Source organism: Ochlerotatus camptorhynchus, unplaced genomic scaffold (assembly GCF_037179485.1).
Source record: "Ochlerotatus camptorhynchus isolate MF236.1 unplaced genomic scaffold, CSIRO-AGI_Acam_v1.1 ptg000659l, whole genome shotgun sequence".
NCBI lineage: Eukaryota > Metazoa > Arthropoda > Insecta > Diptera > Culicidae > Ochlerotatus > Ochlerotatus camptorhynchus.
In genome coordinates, this window is record NW_027041138.1 from 202,606 (window position 1) to 220,880 (window position 18,275).

Here is an 18,275-nt window from a genome sequence, read left to right on the forward strand (position 1 = left end):
GCGCCATATATGTGGTTCTCTCTGCAATTCCACTTGCTCTGATCAGAAACGGAGTAGCAGCTACGATATCCACGGTTTCTTAAAAAAAATCATGAGCTGTTCGAAACATTTTATTCGTTTAAAATTCCAATATTCGTAGTAATGTTGTTTTTTTTTCATTCCTTTATTTAACGTCGGTCTCTGTTCCGCAATCTAGTGTCAATCACCGAAGGACATCAATTGCCATCATCCAATGACGTGTATCTGCATCAGCCGAAAATGGAGACGGAGCGTTCTTGATGTTCGGAATAAACGCAGCGCTGACCATCATCTCCTGGTCGGTGAGATCCGCCTACGCATTGCGCGGGTTCAATTGCGGGAGGAGAGACTCGTTTGGCGATTCAACACACGCCGACTGGAAGACCCAGCAGTGAAGAGATCGTTCGTCGAAGAACTCGAGGCTCGCGCAGCTAATATTCCGGAAGGTGGCAGCGTAGAAGAACAGTGGACGAGCATCAAGAATGCCTTTATTGAAACAAGCGAGAACAACCTGGATGATCTGCGCACTCAGTGGAAGGAGTGGATCACCGATGAAACTTGGAGGAAGATCGAGGAGCGGAGATAAGCAAAAGCCGCGATAGACCGAGCAAGGACCCGAGGAGCCAAGAATGAGTCCCGTCAGCGGTATTCGGCTCTAGAGAGGGAAGTTAAGCGTTCCTGTATACGGGACAAGCGAGCGTGGGTGGACTCCCTGGCTGATGAAGGGGAGAAAGCCGCAGCAACTGGCGATATCCACCTCCTCTATGATGTTTTACGACGCCTGAGCGGGGCAAGGATGAACCCAAGGATGCCTCTGAAAGACGCGGACAGTTGCTCACCGACCCCACTGACCAGTTGAAACGTTGGTTTGAGCACTTTGAACAACTTCTCAAAGTTTCAACGGTTAACCAACCATCAACATCTCGGCATGATCCGCCAAAGGTGAGGCGCGTTACACGCGTCAACACTGAAGCTCCATTATTGCAGGAGATAGAAGCAGCCATCCGAAGTATGAAGTCCAACGACGCCCCGGGGGTCGATCGCATATCAACAGAGATGCTCACAGCTCACCCCATGCTATCCTCACAAATGTTGCATCAACTATTCTGGATGCAGGGCGTCTTGGTAAAAGTCCCCAAGAAGTGGGATTCAACTGTATGCGACAACTGGCGAGGCATCATGTTACTGTATATTGTTCTCAAAGTTCTGTATAAAGTTATCCTCAATCGGATACAGGAGAAGATCGACGCGACTCTCCGACGACAGCAGGCAGGATTCCGCGCTGAAAGATCCTGTGTGGACCATAATGGCACGCTCCGCATCATCTTGGAGCAGGTCAATGAGTTCCAAGAGTCCCTGTACTTGGTATTCATGGACTACGAAAAAGCTTTCGACCGACTAAACCATGTGGGGCGCTCTGAGACGCAAGTCCCTGATAAGATCGTAAACGTCAACGTACGAGGTTTTATCATGCAGAGTGTTGCACAAAGGAGCTTTGTCTGACCCGATTCGGGTAATCGCGGGTGTGAGGCAAGGATGTATATTATCACCGCTACTGTTTCTCATCGTAATCGACGAGATCATGGTTGGGGCCGTTGACCGTGTACCGAACCGTGGGTTGCTGTGGCAGCCTTTTACTATGTAGCATCTCAACGACTTCGATTTGGCTGATGATGTTGCGTTATTAGCACAACGGCGCTCTGACATGCAGAGTAAGCTCGACGACCTTGTGGAACGCTCCTCTGAAGCAGGTCTAACCATCAACGTCAACAAGATCAAATCGTTGGATGTCAACACGGAAAACCGTTACAATTTCACGGTAGCTGGGCAGGCCAATATCTTGGCAGCCAGATAGCGTCGGACGGCGGCACCAAGAGCGACATAGGTGCACGGATTAAGAAGGCGAGGGTTGCATTTGCTAGTTTGCGAAATGTATGGAGAGCGAATCAAATCAGTCGACGCACCAAAATCATGGTGTATATCAGCGGAGAACACTCAGAAGGTGCAGGTGTTCATCAACCGATGCCTGCGGTACATAATTCGTGCCTTGTGGCCCCACAATTGGATCTCAAATTCCGAGCTTCATCGTTTGTGCCATCAGAAGCCAATAGAGACAGAAATTCGTGAATGGAGGTGGAAGTGGGTCGGCCACACACTACGACGGAGCGGAAACGAAATCTGCAAGCAAGCTCTGGACTGGAATCCAGCAGGACATCGCAGCAGAGGCAGACCCAGAGGCTCGTGGCGGCGGAGCCTAAACAGTGAAATTACGACCGAAATTCGACTTGGGCACAGGTCAAGGCCAAAACTAGTAATCGCCCAGGATGGAAATCTTTCACAAAGGCCCTTTGCACCCCTGGAGGTGCGCAGGATCGTTATGTAAGTAAGTAATGGATATTTTGGTCGCTATTTAAAATTTAGTCGATTGCTGAATTTATTTATGGACCAAAATTAGGGGCATTTAGGCCGACATTACATCCATTTCCCCTATTAGTGATTTCATAATTTATTTTCCGATCATTTCGGAATTAAGGGAAATGGATGTAATGTCGGCCTAAATGCCCCTAATTTGGGTCCATACATACATTCAGCAATCGACTAAATTTTCAATAGCGGCCCAAATATCCATTAGTACCGTCCCAATGACGCGTTCATCTAGATAACATTGATAAATAGCAGATTTTTAGTGATGAGCCCAATCTTAGAGCCATTTCCCCTAAATACATAATTGATATAGATCGGAGTGTATCATGCTTCACAAGACGTCTCCTATCATGCAATGATTTTGCCCAACATGTTTCATTCCATTCCGAAAATACGCATAGTGAAAACAGTCCTATTGTTGCGATACGTTAGAAGCGTTAGAAGCGTCTTCATACACAACAATAGACTTCTAACGCTCATAACGTACCGCATCAATAGGACTGTTTCCCCTACTATTGCCTATCGAAGGTGATCAGGTCATCTTTAGGCTAATCTTGTACATATTATGTCGCAGTGCACATCATTTCTACGGATCGTCGCCTCCGTACGCACTGTGCGATCAAGCCATATACCTATCAGATGAAGCACCGTAGCTCTGCAGAAGATCGTCTGGCTTTTACTCTTTTCGTTTGCAATAATTCTCTCCTCTTGGCGAAACACAGCGAGAGATTCTCCCTTCTCTTGGTGCTCCCATTCACAACAATCACACCGTGTGAGTAATATGATCCACTCATTCTCGCAGCATCGTGCCCCACGTGCTCTTTTCGCGTATTTTTCTCCATCTCCGCAGGGAGTTATGCTGATTGGGATCATTCCCCGATCTGCGAGATCAGCGTGCAGGTGAGGATCGAGCACATGTTCAGTGCAACTTCCCCTATAATATCACTCACTCTCTTGCCTTTTACGCTCTTACTCTCGCTCTTGGTCACCCCCACCTTAACCCTCTCTCGACTTTTGCATTTCTCTAGGTGCCGGGCCTATAAAAGTAGCAAGGACATATAACTCTACTATAGTTGTGCTTTTTATCGTCGATGCCGAGTGTTTCAATTGTTCCGTACCGTTCGTGCGAGTGAGTCGCGTTTTCTCCTCCTTTCAAAGTGAACTCAAGTGTGCTGTGTGGTCTGTTGTTACTCTACTGCTTCCAAATCTATATGCACATCATTCTTCTACCAACTTTGCGAATTGTGACAAGATCTCAAGCTTTAGACATACGGGGAAAAATCAAACCTAGCCAAATGAACAAACCCAGTGCATTCAAGTGATAATTTAGAACAAGTGAATTTTTGCTGTCGGACAGTTGCGTTTTTTGAGCTTCAAAAGTTCAGAGTCAAGAATCCAAGATTCGTACGAAATATTAAACGAGAGTAGAAGATGTTCCTCGATACGTATCTGTTAGGTGTAGTGCGGCAGGAGTTTTTCGATGCATCCAAAGCGCGAAATACGCTGCTAGTGTTCTGCTGCGCGCTGAGCTGTGTTGTATTTCTGCAGTGGCTGTTTCGGCTGATGTGTCAAATCAAGAAGCTTCCGCCGGGCCCGTGGGGTGTTCCGATTTTCGGCTACCTAACGTTCATCGGGCACGAAAAGCACACACAGTACATGAAGCTGGCTCGCAAGTACGGTTCGCTGTTTAGCGCCAAGTTGGGTGCCCAGCTCACGGTGGTGATCAGTGATTACAAGATCATCCGGGAGGCGTTCAAGACGGAGGATTTCACCGGGCGGCCACACTCGCCGTTGCTGAAAACGCTGGGCGGTTTCGGTGAGTACAATCAAAATGCGTTGGCGGGAGAAAATTGTGTGCAATTTGGGTATGGTCGAAACTTTAAAAATCAACAATCATGTTAGTGGGGGGAAAATCGTGTGTCACAGTTTTTTGGTTGAATTTGTTATTTTCGAAAAATTTTACTTGTTCACAAGTCACTTATGTTTATTACAGTTTAAAATTTTGAGGCATACATTTTCGAAAATCTACCTCAGTTGTGAACATGTAGATCAGTTAAAAATATCATGGTACGTGAGTTGAGGAAGGTCATCCATCGGTTTCTGCTTTGAGAAGGTTCCAGCTGATTACAGTTGCTTTACATATTTACCGTCGATGTCATTGAAAGCCATAGTTGCTGATGTTTGATAACACGTCACACAAGTAAATATCTGCTTCTTCGGCTGTCAGAGCAACACTGCGATGTCGTTATTAGTGATCTAATTTAAACATATTTACTTCCAGTCTACAGAAGCAACGGTACTCGCATTAGTCATACTGGTGGCATTGTGTAACACCCTTGAAATAATGGCAAATTCATTATTCGATCACCTCAATCATTTTGCACTGGAGGCCGGCCAATTGCGCACAAGTGTGTAATTTTACGTGTCCAGCACGGCTTTCTCATGTAAGCATGAAAGAAAGCAAGCGCGTCACAATTCCATTTTCTGCCAACAGTGTTTAAACGGTTGCAACCGTATTTTTTTGTTTTGTTGAGCCAAACCCTTTGACCACAATAACAGCTGCTGTTGAAGCAGTACTCTCGGGTGCTCTCTGCAACATCAACGCAACGGTTATGTCATGATGTCGCTACATACCCACTCTGAAGTAAATATCAACAACGAACACACCGCGACGATGACGAAGCGGCACGTTTGCCTTTTTGTTGAAACCGCCAATGTAGAAAAAAAAATAAACAAAAGATCGATCGGCATGTACTTGGTGTGCTGCTTCTTTGTCCTTTGGCTTAAGTTTCTTTAATTTGCACCTACGACATCTTTGACAAGGTGTAAAACAATGTGTTACAGGTTTCAAGTTTTTTTTTCTCTTTGCATAATCAATTAGCCATTTGGTGAAACCGTTTGCAGATTACGCGACCGCCGAGAGATGCGAAAGATTGATGAGGTGCGCCTTTAGCAGAGCTCGGTGTGTAATGAATAAGTTCAAGTAGCTCATTAAACATTCCATCGTGCAGGCAGTGTGTAATTTTCTTGAATGAACGCACACATCTTTTTCCTTCGTAGTCGTTCCCCATTAATTTGGCTACGCTCATTAAATTTCATTCATAAAGCGAATTTTGTGCCACTGTTGCATCGTGCACTCTGTTATCACATTGCTTTTCTTTTCTTTTTTTCGGCATGAGGTGAGGTAAGACTTCACGACAGTCAATCATATGATTGTAATTTTTCAGCACATGTCATTGCCAGTCAGTGTTGATGGGTCTGCGGTTGAATGGAATCGCTTGACACCTCAGTATATACGAATGACGTGACTGAATTTTCCGCTAACTTCCTCCAGAATGCAGTTAAACTGTCAGCAGAGCAAAATGATACGTCAGCAGTGGAGCAGTGCACCGGGCAGTCCCGAAAAATGACCCGCTGCAAGTGCGTTTCTACGTCCGTTCCGGTGTCTGACGAATGTGTAACTCTTGCAGTCGACGGCTCGGGCAAGCTGCAATTTGAGCCAGTTCGAGCCCCTCGCAACCTTGTACCTAGTTCTGCTGGGAATTGTGCCAATAATGCGTTCAGTGAAATTGCGCTTCGCTACAACTGATAGCGCGTGATTCGCCGCTTCCCTCCGCTGAATGTGATCCGGGGAAGGAAGTTCTAAGCTGAAGCAGCTCTTACTCAGCGAACGATCATGTTTCAAATGCTACCGCCGGTCGTGCGCACGTTCTTGGTGCAGTGCCCTTTCTAGAATCGTTGCATGCACTCTCAGATCATATAGCGTAATTAGTTCTTATCGCTGCGAAAAAAAAAACCATTGACGTAGATTCGTTAACAGAAATGAGTACAACGGCCAACGTCAGCACATTTTTGACCAAATAGTAAACATTGTTTTATAGTCCCAATAAGTTGCAGCGAGCAACGTACACTGATTAGCTGTTACGTAAAATGTTCGTTTGGACACCTCGTCTCCCATCACGAGCCGTCTTTACGAGAGCTCGTCTTGGTAGCAGGTTGCAAATGTCGACTCCATACGACTCTACTTTGAAGTCATTGCACTTTGCTAGCGATGCGGTCCCGGTGTGGCCTTGAGCTTTTCCCGCCTTCAGCACACGCGCACTTTGCTGCAGCTGTTGTTGGGCTCTCTCTGTCTCTCTCGCCCTCTCAGGTTTTGGATTAGTAACTATGCAGTAAGTGCGTATCAATAGTGACAGCACGTGTAGGAAGTTTGACATCGGCAGCATGTGTGAGCGGTTTAGTTCTGCATTGAGAGCACGTGAGTTCCTCGTCTGCTAGAGCTGGGTGCATTTCCCCAATTTCCACCACCCATCGTCCGAAAATGTCTGCGTGAGCATGTGCTGAGAGAAAACCCGCAACGAAGTGATCATTCATTGTAACATTTTCCTTTCGTTCCTCTATTCAACAGGAATCATCAACAGTGAAGGTCAGCTGTGGAAAGATCAACGGCGGTTTCTGCATGAGAAGCTGCGTCACTTTGGGATGACCGTGCTTGGCAACAAGAAACATCTGATGGAGAGCAGAATCATGGTGAGTGTCTGTGGAAAACCACAATTTCTCCACGAAGAGTTAGATTTCCGTTCCGTTGATGGTATTGAGAGCACGTTGCGTTTGAGTTTTCTCCATGCTATTGGTAGACAGATTGGCGATCACCGGAACGCGGTGGGCCTGCAAAATGTTTTCCATCATCAATTGAAAATCAAAGTCAAGTCCAGTGATTCCTTCATCATTCCCTTTGCTTCCCTTTCAAATTACCTCTCCACAGATGGAGGTCTCCGAACTGTTGACGGCATTGAACGAGGTCGGCAACCAGTCAACTGATATGAGTAAATACCTCTCCGTGTCGGTCAGCAACGTCATCTGCAACATTATCATGTCGGTGCGCTTCTCCTTGGAGGACCCCAAGTTCAAACGATTCAACTGGCTGATCGAAGAGGGTATGCGGCTATTTGGCGAAATTCACACCATCGACTACATCCCGCAGATCCAGTATCTACCGGGCAACATTAATGCCAAGAACAAGATCGCCAAGAATCGGCAGGAGATGTTCGATTTCTACCGGGAGGTGATCGACGAGCACAAGAAATCATTCAGTGCCGATAACATTCGTGACATCGTGGATGCCTATCTGGATGAAATCCAAAAGGCCAAAGCAGAAGGCCGCGGTGCGGAACTGTTCGATGGAAAAGATCACGGTTAGTGTGACGAGCTGAAAAGAGCATCGACCTAGTTTTTGATCGTTTCCTCCATCTCTTACTCTTTCCTCTCCAACAGAGATCCAAATGATGCAGGTGATCGCGGATCTCTTCTCGGCCGGTATGGAAACCATCAAGACCACTCTGCTTTGGTTGAACGTGTTCATGCTGCGTCACCCGGATGCGATGAAACGAGTTCAGGACGAACTGGATCAGGTGGTCGGTCGCAATCGCTTGCCGAAAATCGAAGATGTACCGTACTTGCCCATAACGGAGACCACCATACTGGAAGTGATGCGTATCTCCAGCATCGTCCCGCTAGCCACTACGCACTCCCCTAAATGGTAGGTACTGCATTTCTTCATTCCCATAATTGTGAGCTGATAACGTGAATCGGTGTCGGTGGCTGTCGATCACTCGAGTCTGCGAGCGTTTTTGAAAAGTTGGGGAGGGATACGAACTCCGTGAGAGAACATTTTTCCCCACCATTCGTAGATGGTCAGAAGTCAGGGAGAAGAACACTCAGAGAAAGGCAAGAAGAGAACGCACCAAGAATGGAGACTTCTACCTACACCATCTCACAAGCAATGTCTGGAGTGGCAAGCATTCGAGTTCCAGGTTCGCCTCCCACCTCCCGGTGTCCGGTCCGGTTCTGACCAACTGCTTTTTCGCGCTATCGCTTCTTCTTCGTCGTCGTTTCCTTTGCGTGACCGCACTTCTTCGATGTGATTTAACGGGAATTCTTGTAAAAGAACTATAAAACGCGTCTCGGTGGGGCTTCGTGCGAAGAAATGAGTGAGCTCTGGCGGCGGAAACGGGTGGCGCGGTGTAAGTTCTTTCTTTCCCTCGCCATTATAGCAGTCGGTCAAAAAGTGGGTATATCGAGAAACTGGTCATCGAGAGTGAAAGTTTTTTTTTCTTTTCTTTTCTTTTCTTCTTTTGCTTGGGCGTTCTTGGTCGGAATGCTTCGCAGACGGATTGACGCATGTCTGTGGAATGTATGTGTGTGCGTGTTGAACAGCTGGAAATGCATCGACTTGTCCGCACGTGGATCGGTATTTCAAATATTGATAGATCTATAACCGATCGTCAGAGTTCGTTTGTTAAAGGGATTAAAGTTTGCGGGCGCTTCACGTCGTTATCCTAAAATGTCGATTATGTTGCTTTTGGCGTTCTATTTATCAACGTTTCTGAATCGATGGGTCACGACTGTCCATTGGTCGGTCGCAGGAGTTTAGACAACTTGGTCAAGGGATTTTAAATTTTATGGAAAAAAAATTAAAGGGCCGACCGCAGTATAACGTAGAACTACGCCAAATGGATGTATGTCATGCATTTTTGACTATTATACTTCATCTTAAATTTTTCAAGTATTTCAATGTTTCCGTTATGGTTTAAAACTCGCGACAATTCATGTTAGTTAGACCACCGTTCATCTTGCGCATGAGATAATGTATTTAAATGTAATGTAATGGCTAAGAATTGACATAATTTTCCCTACATAACTACATAGGGTTGATCAATGTTGATGTATTTTGCTGTGATCAATGTGCACTAAATTCGACATCGACTACGATAGGAACTCTTCCATAACATAAAATTAGCATGCATCATCATTATGTACTTTACAGCGTGTTCGTAGTATGATGCAAAATAGAATTCTGTGACTTTTCTCAAATCAAACGATTGGTTTCCAATAAGTAGGTGCTTAGTACAACACCTGTTCAATGTTTTGATAGTCAGCATCATAGTTAAGGTACACCGGGGCAAGTTGAAACGGTACGTGTATCTCTTAGCGGAAGTGAATATTCACTGAGATTATTTTTGAGAGGTATTGTGTACTACCGCAAACTACTATATTAGAAATAATTTCAGTGATTATTCCCCTCCGCTAACAGATACATCTACTGTTTCATGTTCCCCATGCATTTCTTTCTAATCTAATTGCATATATAGAGGTACCAGATCTGTTTAACAATCAGTTGTTGGTAAATCACCAACAGATTACCATCGAAATGCATGTCATCGGCATATGCCTCTTAAGCATTTTTTTCTCAAATTTGAAAGTTCTGGCTCTCTGGGAAGCGGGTTAAAAATTAACGAAACTAAAATTGAGTTATTACTTATAATTGTAGTTTGCTTAACAATCATTTCCCGAAAAAGCAAAGTGATCATCAAAGTCCATGTCTTTTTCGGGTTGTCGTTATAGGAGGGGGAGGGGGGTGTTTTTCATATATAACTCATCCCACCTCAAGGTTGTCAAGGTGATCACGCCGTTCACCTTTAGCCGCTGACTTGGTCCTGTTTGTTACACGACCAAGTGCCACGCCGTCCGAAGCGGTAATGAGCAAAAGCACGACAGCAGCGCTGTTTTTATATCTTTTCATATTCAAGAAGAACGCTGTGTAACCGCCCCGACAGGATTTCCCGTCGTTTTTTTTTATGAATGGGGCGGGGCAGAAAGTATCTCTTGTGCATAATATGTAAAAAAGGATGGACTTCGGATGCAATTGCATATAAAGAGGTACCAGATATGTTTTAGTCAGTTGTTGATACATCACAAACAGAATATCATCAAAATGACCTGGGTGAACATTTTTTTCGGGTGGAATTAATTTAATTTAATTGTTTGTTGATTTATCGAAAAAAGGTGATCGTCAAAATTCATGTATTTTTCAGGTTGCCATTATGGTGGGAGGAGGGGGGGGGGGGGGTGTTTTTTGTGTACATAATTTCCGTCGTTCATACTAGTTACAGTCTCTCCTTCGACATCACTGGTTGTCAAGGTGATCAATCCAATGCGTAGACAATTGACCATACAAAAAAAATTAAAGTGGCATGGGATAATTGCCAACAGCCTCTAGGGAATCTTTAAATATGTGTGGATTTGCTAGTGCTAGTGTACTAGTGCACATGCTGGTAGACGGTGATTACCTGCTTACATTATGCTGGCTGGCTACGCACAGTGCTAGTACACTGTCCGCATTTATGTGAACCGCTGACTTGTTCCTGTAGCAAGCCACGCCGTCCGAACCGGTAATGAGCAAAGTCATAAAGCAGCGCTGTTTTATATCTATTCAGGTTCAAGCAGAATGATGTGCAACCAGCTGGTACTCCTTTATGATGACTGGGTTTGGGGAACACGTTTATTTCATGAAAACAGTGATAAAATTATAATTTACGCATTTTTCAAAAGTTTTTTAATTAAAAATTGGTAAAGTATTTATTTCAGCAGATTTGTTAACTTATATCCTATCGATTGGCGTATTTGGATTTTAATTTCATCTATAAATGACAAAGTTATAATTGAACGCTATTTCACCACATATATTTTTTGATTTGCACCCCAGTATAGTCGACAAAGACGTAGTTCTACGTCAACAATTTGAGTCGACTTATTTTTGACCGTTCCACCCTTTATGTGTTTAATTAAAGGTTTGATATTTGTTCGGAAATGAATAAATTTTTATTGCATCTATACTGCCGCTCATCGGAAGTCGGTCCCATTTGTGTTTTTGTCAAAACTGAGTTTTCCAATGGAAAAAGTAGTTTTATAATACTGGATGAACTCAACAAACTTTGATTTGGAAATGTTTGGAAAAACAGCTAAACAGGTTGTCCCATATCACAAAAAGCAATGTTACGAAGCAAAATTAAAATTTCTAGAATTGCTGATTTGTGATATGGGACGGACTTGCTATGAGCGGCAGTATAATAGCGAGTGTGATTAAAATAGTAGAATTCATCCGTACAGCTTACGCGATTGAGCCATTAAAATAATCGAACTAGAAAAAAATCGGGAACTAACCGGAAATCATGGATCAGGAATGTCTCATAACTCTTTCTGTTCCACAAGATGAATAAAATTCGGCTTAAAATCAAAAAATAAAGTTAAAAATATGAGCATGATCATGAACATGATTGACCGCCCACAGTTGCTACTCTGTTATTGCCAGACCAGCTGTAATTACATAGAGAACCAATAGACGATGCTTGGGACTAGCAATCATCCTCAATGTGTAAAAACTGGTGATCTCAAACTAGGCAATACACAGGTGACACTCGCTTTTATGGAAGCCGAGAACACCTCTGCACTTCCACGAGGAATCACTGGGATGTTGGGTAATAGGTAACAATCATATAACGCGAAGGAGCTTGAGATTGAACCCAAGCAAAAACATTTGCCACTAGGCAGACGAGCTCCTTTTTAATCATCGAGTTGCTGTTATTACCATGTAGTCATGTTAACAAATAAAACGATTGACGAATCTTGAATGTGGATGCGCTTGAGATTCGACTCATGATGTTCTGCTCAGTAAGCAAAACCGGTTGCTCTAAGGCCACCGAGCCCCTCATATCACATTATATCGTTGCTCAAGTTTTTATAACTATTCAAACCCGGCACGACGACAACGAAAAGTTTTACAAAATACACGATAAACAAGCGATCTTACCATACATTTTTAATATGAAAGGACCTGGGACTGCGTTTTTCTGCTCAGTAAGCAAGCCACTGCAACCGACGATCTTTCAAATCCTAAAACTAAAAGCTACGAAAGAGTACTTAGGCCTTCATTTCACTTTCACGCGACGTTAAATGTTTCGATCATCTCTTTACTTTGTTGTAATGCTTCCTGCATTGCCAAGGTCATCTTGGAGGAGGTTCGCATCTAGTGCTTTCCCCAGGAACCATTCACGGCCACCAGCTACCACCCGTCCAGTCTTGAGCGTATCCAGCGAGGCATCCTTCAGCTTACTCACAATCTCCGACATTCAATGCAAATCGCAGGCACACTTACGCTAGTTACAAAAAAACACACACTCACAATCCAATAAACGTCATTCTCACGAAAGCACACCCGTGGTCGTCGAACGGCAAAAAAAAAGGAATCGGTGGGCAATTTTGTGATACGGATTTCCACAATCAACCGGGAATGCACGAATTTCACCACGCCCAACTGCAAAACACGTTCAGAAGCAAAAAAAAAATAAAGTTAAAAATAAAATAAAAACTCGTTCTGTCTTGAGATGGTTTACCAATCAGGCTAACATATAATTGGGTCCGACTCGTGCCGTGCGAGTCAGGCTTTCCCGTTTGAAGACTTTTCTTAGACCGGGATCTTAATCTTAAATATTTACAACTTTTACTTTTACTTTTAAATAAATAATCAAATTTCTGTGCCCGGGTTTTTGTAAAATTAACAATGTTTGAATTATTTAGATAATATCAAGATTTGTATAAGTCTAGCTGAGTGTGCCCGGCCTTGCTCGGGATTCAATATTAGCTTGAGTTTATGCACCAATTTAAAAAAAAGCATGCTATATTGTACGTAACCCCCTCTTATCTAAGGGGCTACCTCCTATGACCTCCACATGCCAAATTTGGTTCAATTTGCTGGATTAGTTCTCGAGTTATGCAGAAATTGCTTTTTTCATTTGTATTGGAGCTCCCCTTTAAAGAGGGGGAAGGGGTCTCGAACCATCATAAGAACCTTTCCCTGCCCCAAAAACCCCTGCATACAAAATTTCACGCCGATCGGTTCAGCAGTTTCCGAGTCTATAAGGGTCAGACAGGCAGACAGAAATTCATTTTTATATATGTAGATGTAATTCTTCATATTCAATCACCCCAGTCTTCAGAGTAGCTATCAGGATTCCCCATAATTATCTTATAATTACTTCTGGCAATCGCTTGAAGCTGTCGTGCATAATTACCATAGAACTTCTCTACGTACCTCTTTATGAATCATCTCTAGGAAATTCTTAGAATTTACTCTACAATTATCTTTAGTGTTCTCAATCATGCTTGTGATAATTCACTTTGAAAAATACCATTGGGAAATTAATCTTTAACATATTCCTAAGAATTTTCCAGGAATGCAGCTCAGAATTGTCTTGAAAATGTAAACAGAGCTATTTGAGTATTCTCTGAATGTTTGCAGGAATTTCCTTTGAAATTTAACTTAGCATTCTCAAAGCATCCTCTCGGGATTCCCTTCAAATTCTCCCCATAATTTATTTGGATTTCTTATAAAATTCACGTTGAGGTCCTGCTCAAAATTTGTCAACAATGTGTTGGAAATTTTATCTTGAAATCGTCTGAAACCGACGTATTTTGAAGCCATAAATTTATTGGCCGTAAAGGTCCATAATTTTGGCTGTTGTCAATCATGTTAAACAAAACTCTTTCTGGCCTTAAGTGGTTTACCAATCAGACTTACACAATCGACTAGCGCCGTGCGAGCCAGGTGATACCTTTTGAAGAGTTTTCATGGCCCAGGATCTTTATCTTACACCTTTACAACTGTTGGAGGTCTCAAAACATTAAATAAACAACCAAATTTATGTGCTCAGGGTCTTGCAAAATTTTCAATTGTTGAATAACCTAGATAATTTCAAGATTTATACAAGATGTAATTCATATCTATGGAATTCAATAATCACCACAAGATGTCTTCAGAGTAGCTATCAGGATTACCCAGAATCATCTTATAATTACTTCTGATTAATATAGAATTTCTCGACATACCTCTTAATGATTCCGCTCTGATCTCTACAAGTATCTTAGTGTTCTCAATCATTCTTGCGATAATTCTCTGTGCAAGTTACCCTAAGAAATTTGAAATATTTCTAATAATTTCCTTGAAATTCAGCTCTTGGAAATCTAAACAGAACTATTTAGGACTTCTCTGATTTTTTGCAGGAAATTCCCTTGTAATTTAGCTTAGCGGGATTCCCTTCAAATTTACCCCCTTTTTTTAATTCTTCTAAATTTAGTCAACAATTTGTTTTCGAAATTATCTTCTGGAATCATTTGGAACCTACACATTTTGTTCTCACAGCTGCAGACTGCACTTCTATGGGTCAAAATTTATCGAAAATAATACTGTGTGTGTGTGTGTGTATTCAATCTAACCCCCACTGGCCGGCAGTGTTATTATGGAAGAACTCTCTCTACAATGTCGCATTTATGGTCATTGTAGACAGATTTAGTCCGGGAGTTAGAAGATGATAGCTCTATTGCAGATCCAGCAACCCATTTCAGAATGTCTGGAGAGTCACGCCCATTCCGAGGTTACTTTCACTTACAATAAGCCCCGCATGTATGCATCACCGTTATCAAATGGATATTGGTATTACATACACGCTTCCAGGTTTTAAAATATATTTTTTCAAACCTGGCATGTAGGGTATACGTCCCTAACCTCGGTCTAATATGCAGCCATCGATTACGTTTTTAATCATAACTCATCAATGAATTTACCTGCAAACGATATTCTACTGCTAAATGGTATGCTTAGATATGCTTATCATGTCGTTTGCTATCAGAAACCACGAAAAGTTGAAAAACTTACTTTTTTTAAGACAATAACTCACGAGGGAAATGTATGTAATATGGGTCTATTGTCCCCAAATTGGGTCTATTTATGGATGCAACTTCGTCCTATCTTGTTTGATCCTCAAAAAAACGCTCTTGGTAACGTTTTCTGATGTATTTTTTTTATCACTATCACTGTTAACTTAATGCTCTTCATTCCTCAAAACATTTCTTAGAGAAAATTTTACGAAAACTACATTAAATCACTCAATTTAAAAATTAAAAATTAAAAATTTCGCTTATCGTCTTTTGACCGCAGAATATCTAAATCAGAACATTGTGATGTTCATTATACAGGTTTGGCAGAAAAAATCTCCCTTCCTGTTCGTTCCTTATCATCCAAATGCAAAACAACATTGTTGACGTTACTCTTATTGCTATATGCTGTCAAATGAATTTCATGGGCCATAGTTAGGAACATAGAAAAGAAATGTGTCCCTAAAGTTGGGTCCATGTTTTACTTGTGAAAACGTTGTTAAACAATTAAAATAAACATAAAATATTCAAACAGCAACTGTAAGTTTTACGTCTAGTGTGTATTATCAGGTAATTCCAATCAATAAATGCCATAATCAGGCCATTTGATGATCGTCAGTCAACCTTCCCATCTTAACCTTATAAGTCATGGCGGCTAAAAACTCCGAACATTGTGATATTCTCAACCAGTTTTATTACTTACGAGAGCTGAAAATGTATTGAAATGTTGTGATATAAATTGATTTGTGTGTGGTACACATTTATCAACCATCAGTGATCAATATTTTCCTTATTTTTTGTGTAATATTCCTTAATTAATTATTTATTTGCGTGATAGGCCGAATGAAAGGACTAGACCCACATTACATACCGTAACCCTATTTACTTTAATTTTGATATTTTTTTTAATAATTGGAAAGCTCTCACCATATTCTGCTCTTCCGCCGTCGTTGATTACTTCTTTTGGAATCCCTTGGACTTTTTCTCTAACGCTTCGTATTTCATTCCGTGCTTCACCGGCAATTTCCTTCCGTAGATCGTCCTCGGTTGGTTCTAATATGATTCCGCTTTTTCTGGTCGGTTTCATTGAATTGAAATGAATTTCCATGGTGATCTGGGACGAGGCTCACGTCCAAAGTCGCTGTTCCACCGAGCGCTCCGTGTTCGAAAAGAGAATGAAAGAAATACGAAAGGGATCAGTTTCAAGAAGTGATAGTTTCATCACATTCCCCAACGAACCATAGTCAAGCAAAGTAAGAATATACAAGCTATATTGCGACTATATGGTTACTTGGGTACTCATATGGCCGTCAGAATGGTTCATCGGTTGCGAAGTGAAATATTTCTGAAAGTGATGCGATATATTTCTCAATGTTTTGATTTTATCCTAACGTTACCTCAATGTTATATCACAGACAAACAGACACAACACATTGAAAATTTATCGAAAATAATACTCTATGACTAAAATAACAATTTTGGTATTTTCATACTATTATATGGTATTTTAAACATCGATCAAATTTGTGATGGTACTTAGGATATTTCATCATATTTAGCAGTTTCCATTCAACCGGGAATTTAAATGTATCAATCCAGTGGCCACCCTGTGAAGATTCACGAATTAATCTTTAATCAGTAAGCTTCATTAATTGGTGGATTGTGATTTCATGGCTTTTTTTTTTGGGTCGCGCTCATCGAATGATTTGGGTTTTCATCGAAAGATTTACAGTGTGCGTGAGTATGTACTCGAGCCGATGTGAGAAAGCTACGCAAACCTGATTCAGACAATTTACAAAGTACAATGGGATTGCAAGCATCTGAACTGTTGGTGCATTTTGTTAATTTCGATTTTTGTCCTTATCTTCCTTTATCTCGTACAGTGATGTCGTTATCAATGGTTACACAATCCCAGCTGGTTCGTACGTAGTGCCTCTGATCAACAGCGTACACATGGACCCAACGTTGTGGGACAGCCCAGAGGAGTTCAACCCAAGCCGCTTCGTGGACGCCGAAGGCAAAGTTCACAAGCCAGACTTCTTCATTCCATTTGGTGTCGGTCGTCGTCGCTGTCTGGGTGACGTGCTAGCTCGGATGGAGCTGTTCCTGTTCTTCGCCTCTATTATGCACACATTCACCATTGAACTACCTGAAGACGAACCGATGCCGAGTTTGAAGGGCATTATCGGAGTCACTATCAGCCCTCAAGCATTCCGAGTGAAACTGGTCCCCCGGCCGCTGAACACTGATCTTGATCGAGTACGGAATGTCGGCGGTTACTAAATGTAATCCCCCGATCAAGGTGAGACCCCACAGAGCACGGTATGTTCCTATGTTACAAGCAAACACAAACAGAAAACACAAATAATATCTTTTACAATGGGCAAAAACACAAGCTGAAAATAATCGAGCAAATCAATTAGCAAAGGACAACACTCCCACTCTTTCAAAATAGAACCCAGAGACGGTTAAACGACAATCCAAACAATTTATTCGAGTGCCTGCAAAAAGAAGAAAAATCGAAAGTACACTAGCTAGTCATGCGTTTTTGTTCGGAGAGTAATTTTGTTAAATCATTCTTCTACAATGTTGAGTTTGTTTTTATTGCCTATAGAGAGAAAAATCCGCATTTTAATCGCATTTTAATGACAGTTAATTATTTATACAATCACCGAGTTTAAAAGAAAGAGAGAAGAGAAAAAAAAAAATACAGTAGATTATAATGCACTCAAAAAACAAGTAAGAATTTTCTGTTGTACAAATGGCTCTGGCCAAAACATACGAAAACACGCACATACATTCAAGCACACGCACACACACACACAAACACAAACACACAGCACATGAACAGAAGAAAGACACAAATGCAGCAAGAGTGAGAGAAACATTACTCGTAAGCGCAACTAGTTGCAAGAACCACATACATGACAACAAGGAACCACTCTTACCCCGTGGTTAACCGGTTTTAGTGTTATGGTTTTCGCTAGAACCTTATATATATATTTATGTAATTGTAAACTACTAGGAAAACAACAGTGGAAACGAAGTAACTTGATCGATGCCTCCCAAAATACGATGTGTTCAGTAAATTTTAGTGTTACAAAAGCAAGTTTACAAGTAGTTCCGTTTTTTAGCATTATCAAACCTAGGGTAACTTGTAAGTAAAGCGAAACAGTACATATTTATTACTTTAAATCCGACATATGAAGTATTGCTGCAGACAAAGAAGAAGAAGGAAAACATGAATGAAAAGTAACATTTTCATAAACTGATTAAATTTTATA

At 41.9% G+C, this 18,275-nt stretch overlaps 1 protein-coding gene across 1 annotated transcript; it reads left to right on the plus strand.

Annotated features, from left to right (window-relative positions):
• The first annotated feature begins 3,578 nt into the window (after positions 1 to 3,578).
• Positions 3,579 to 17,508, plus strand: LOC135714530 (cytochrome P450 18a1). Its single transcript, XM_065237913.1, has 5 exons — positions 3,579 to 4,258; positions 6,851 to 6,972; positions 7,208 to 7,637; positions 7,717 to 7,981; positions 16,875 to 17,508. The coding sequence occupies exons 1-5, from the start codon at positions 3,874 to 3,876 to the stop codon at positions 17,272 to 17,274; spliced, it is 1,602 nt and encodes a 533-aa protein (XP_065093985.1). The 5' UTR covers positions 3,579 to 3,873; the 3' UTR covers positions 17,275 to 17,508.
• The last annotated feature ends 767 nt before the right edge of the window (positions 17,509 to 18,275 follow it).

Coding starts and splice junctions, on each gene's coding strand:
- LOC135714530 (XM_065237913.1), top strand. CDS start 3,874: ATGTTCCTCGATACGTATCTGTTAGGTGTAGTGCGGCAGGAGTTTTTC. Junction 4,259..6,850: donor GAAAACGCTGGGCGGTTTCG/GTGAGTACAATC, acceptor TCTATTCAACAG/GAATCATCAACAGTGAAGGT. Junction 6,973..7,207: donor TGATGGAGAGCAGAATCATG/GTGAGTGTCTGT, acceptor ACCTCTCCACAG/ATGGAGGTCTCCGAACTGTT.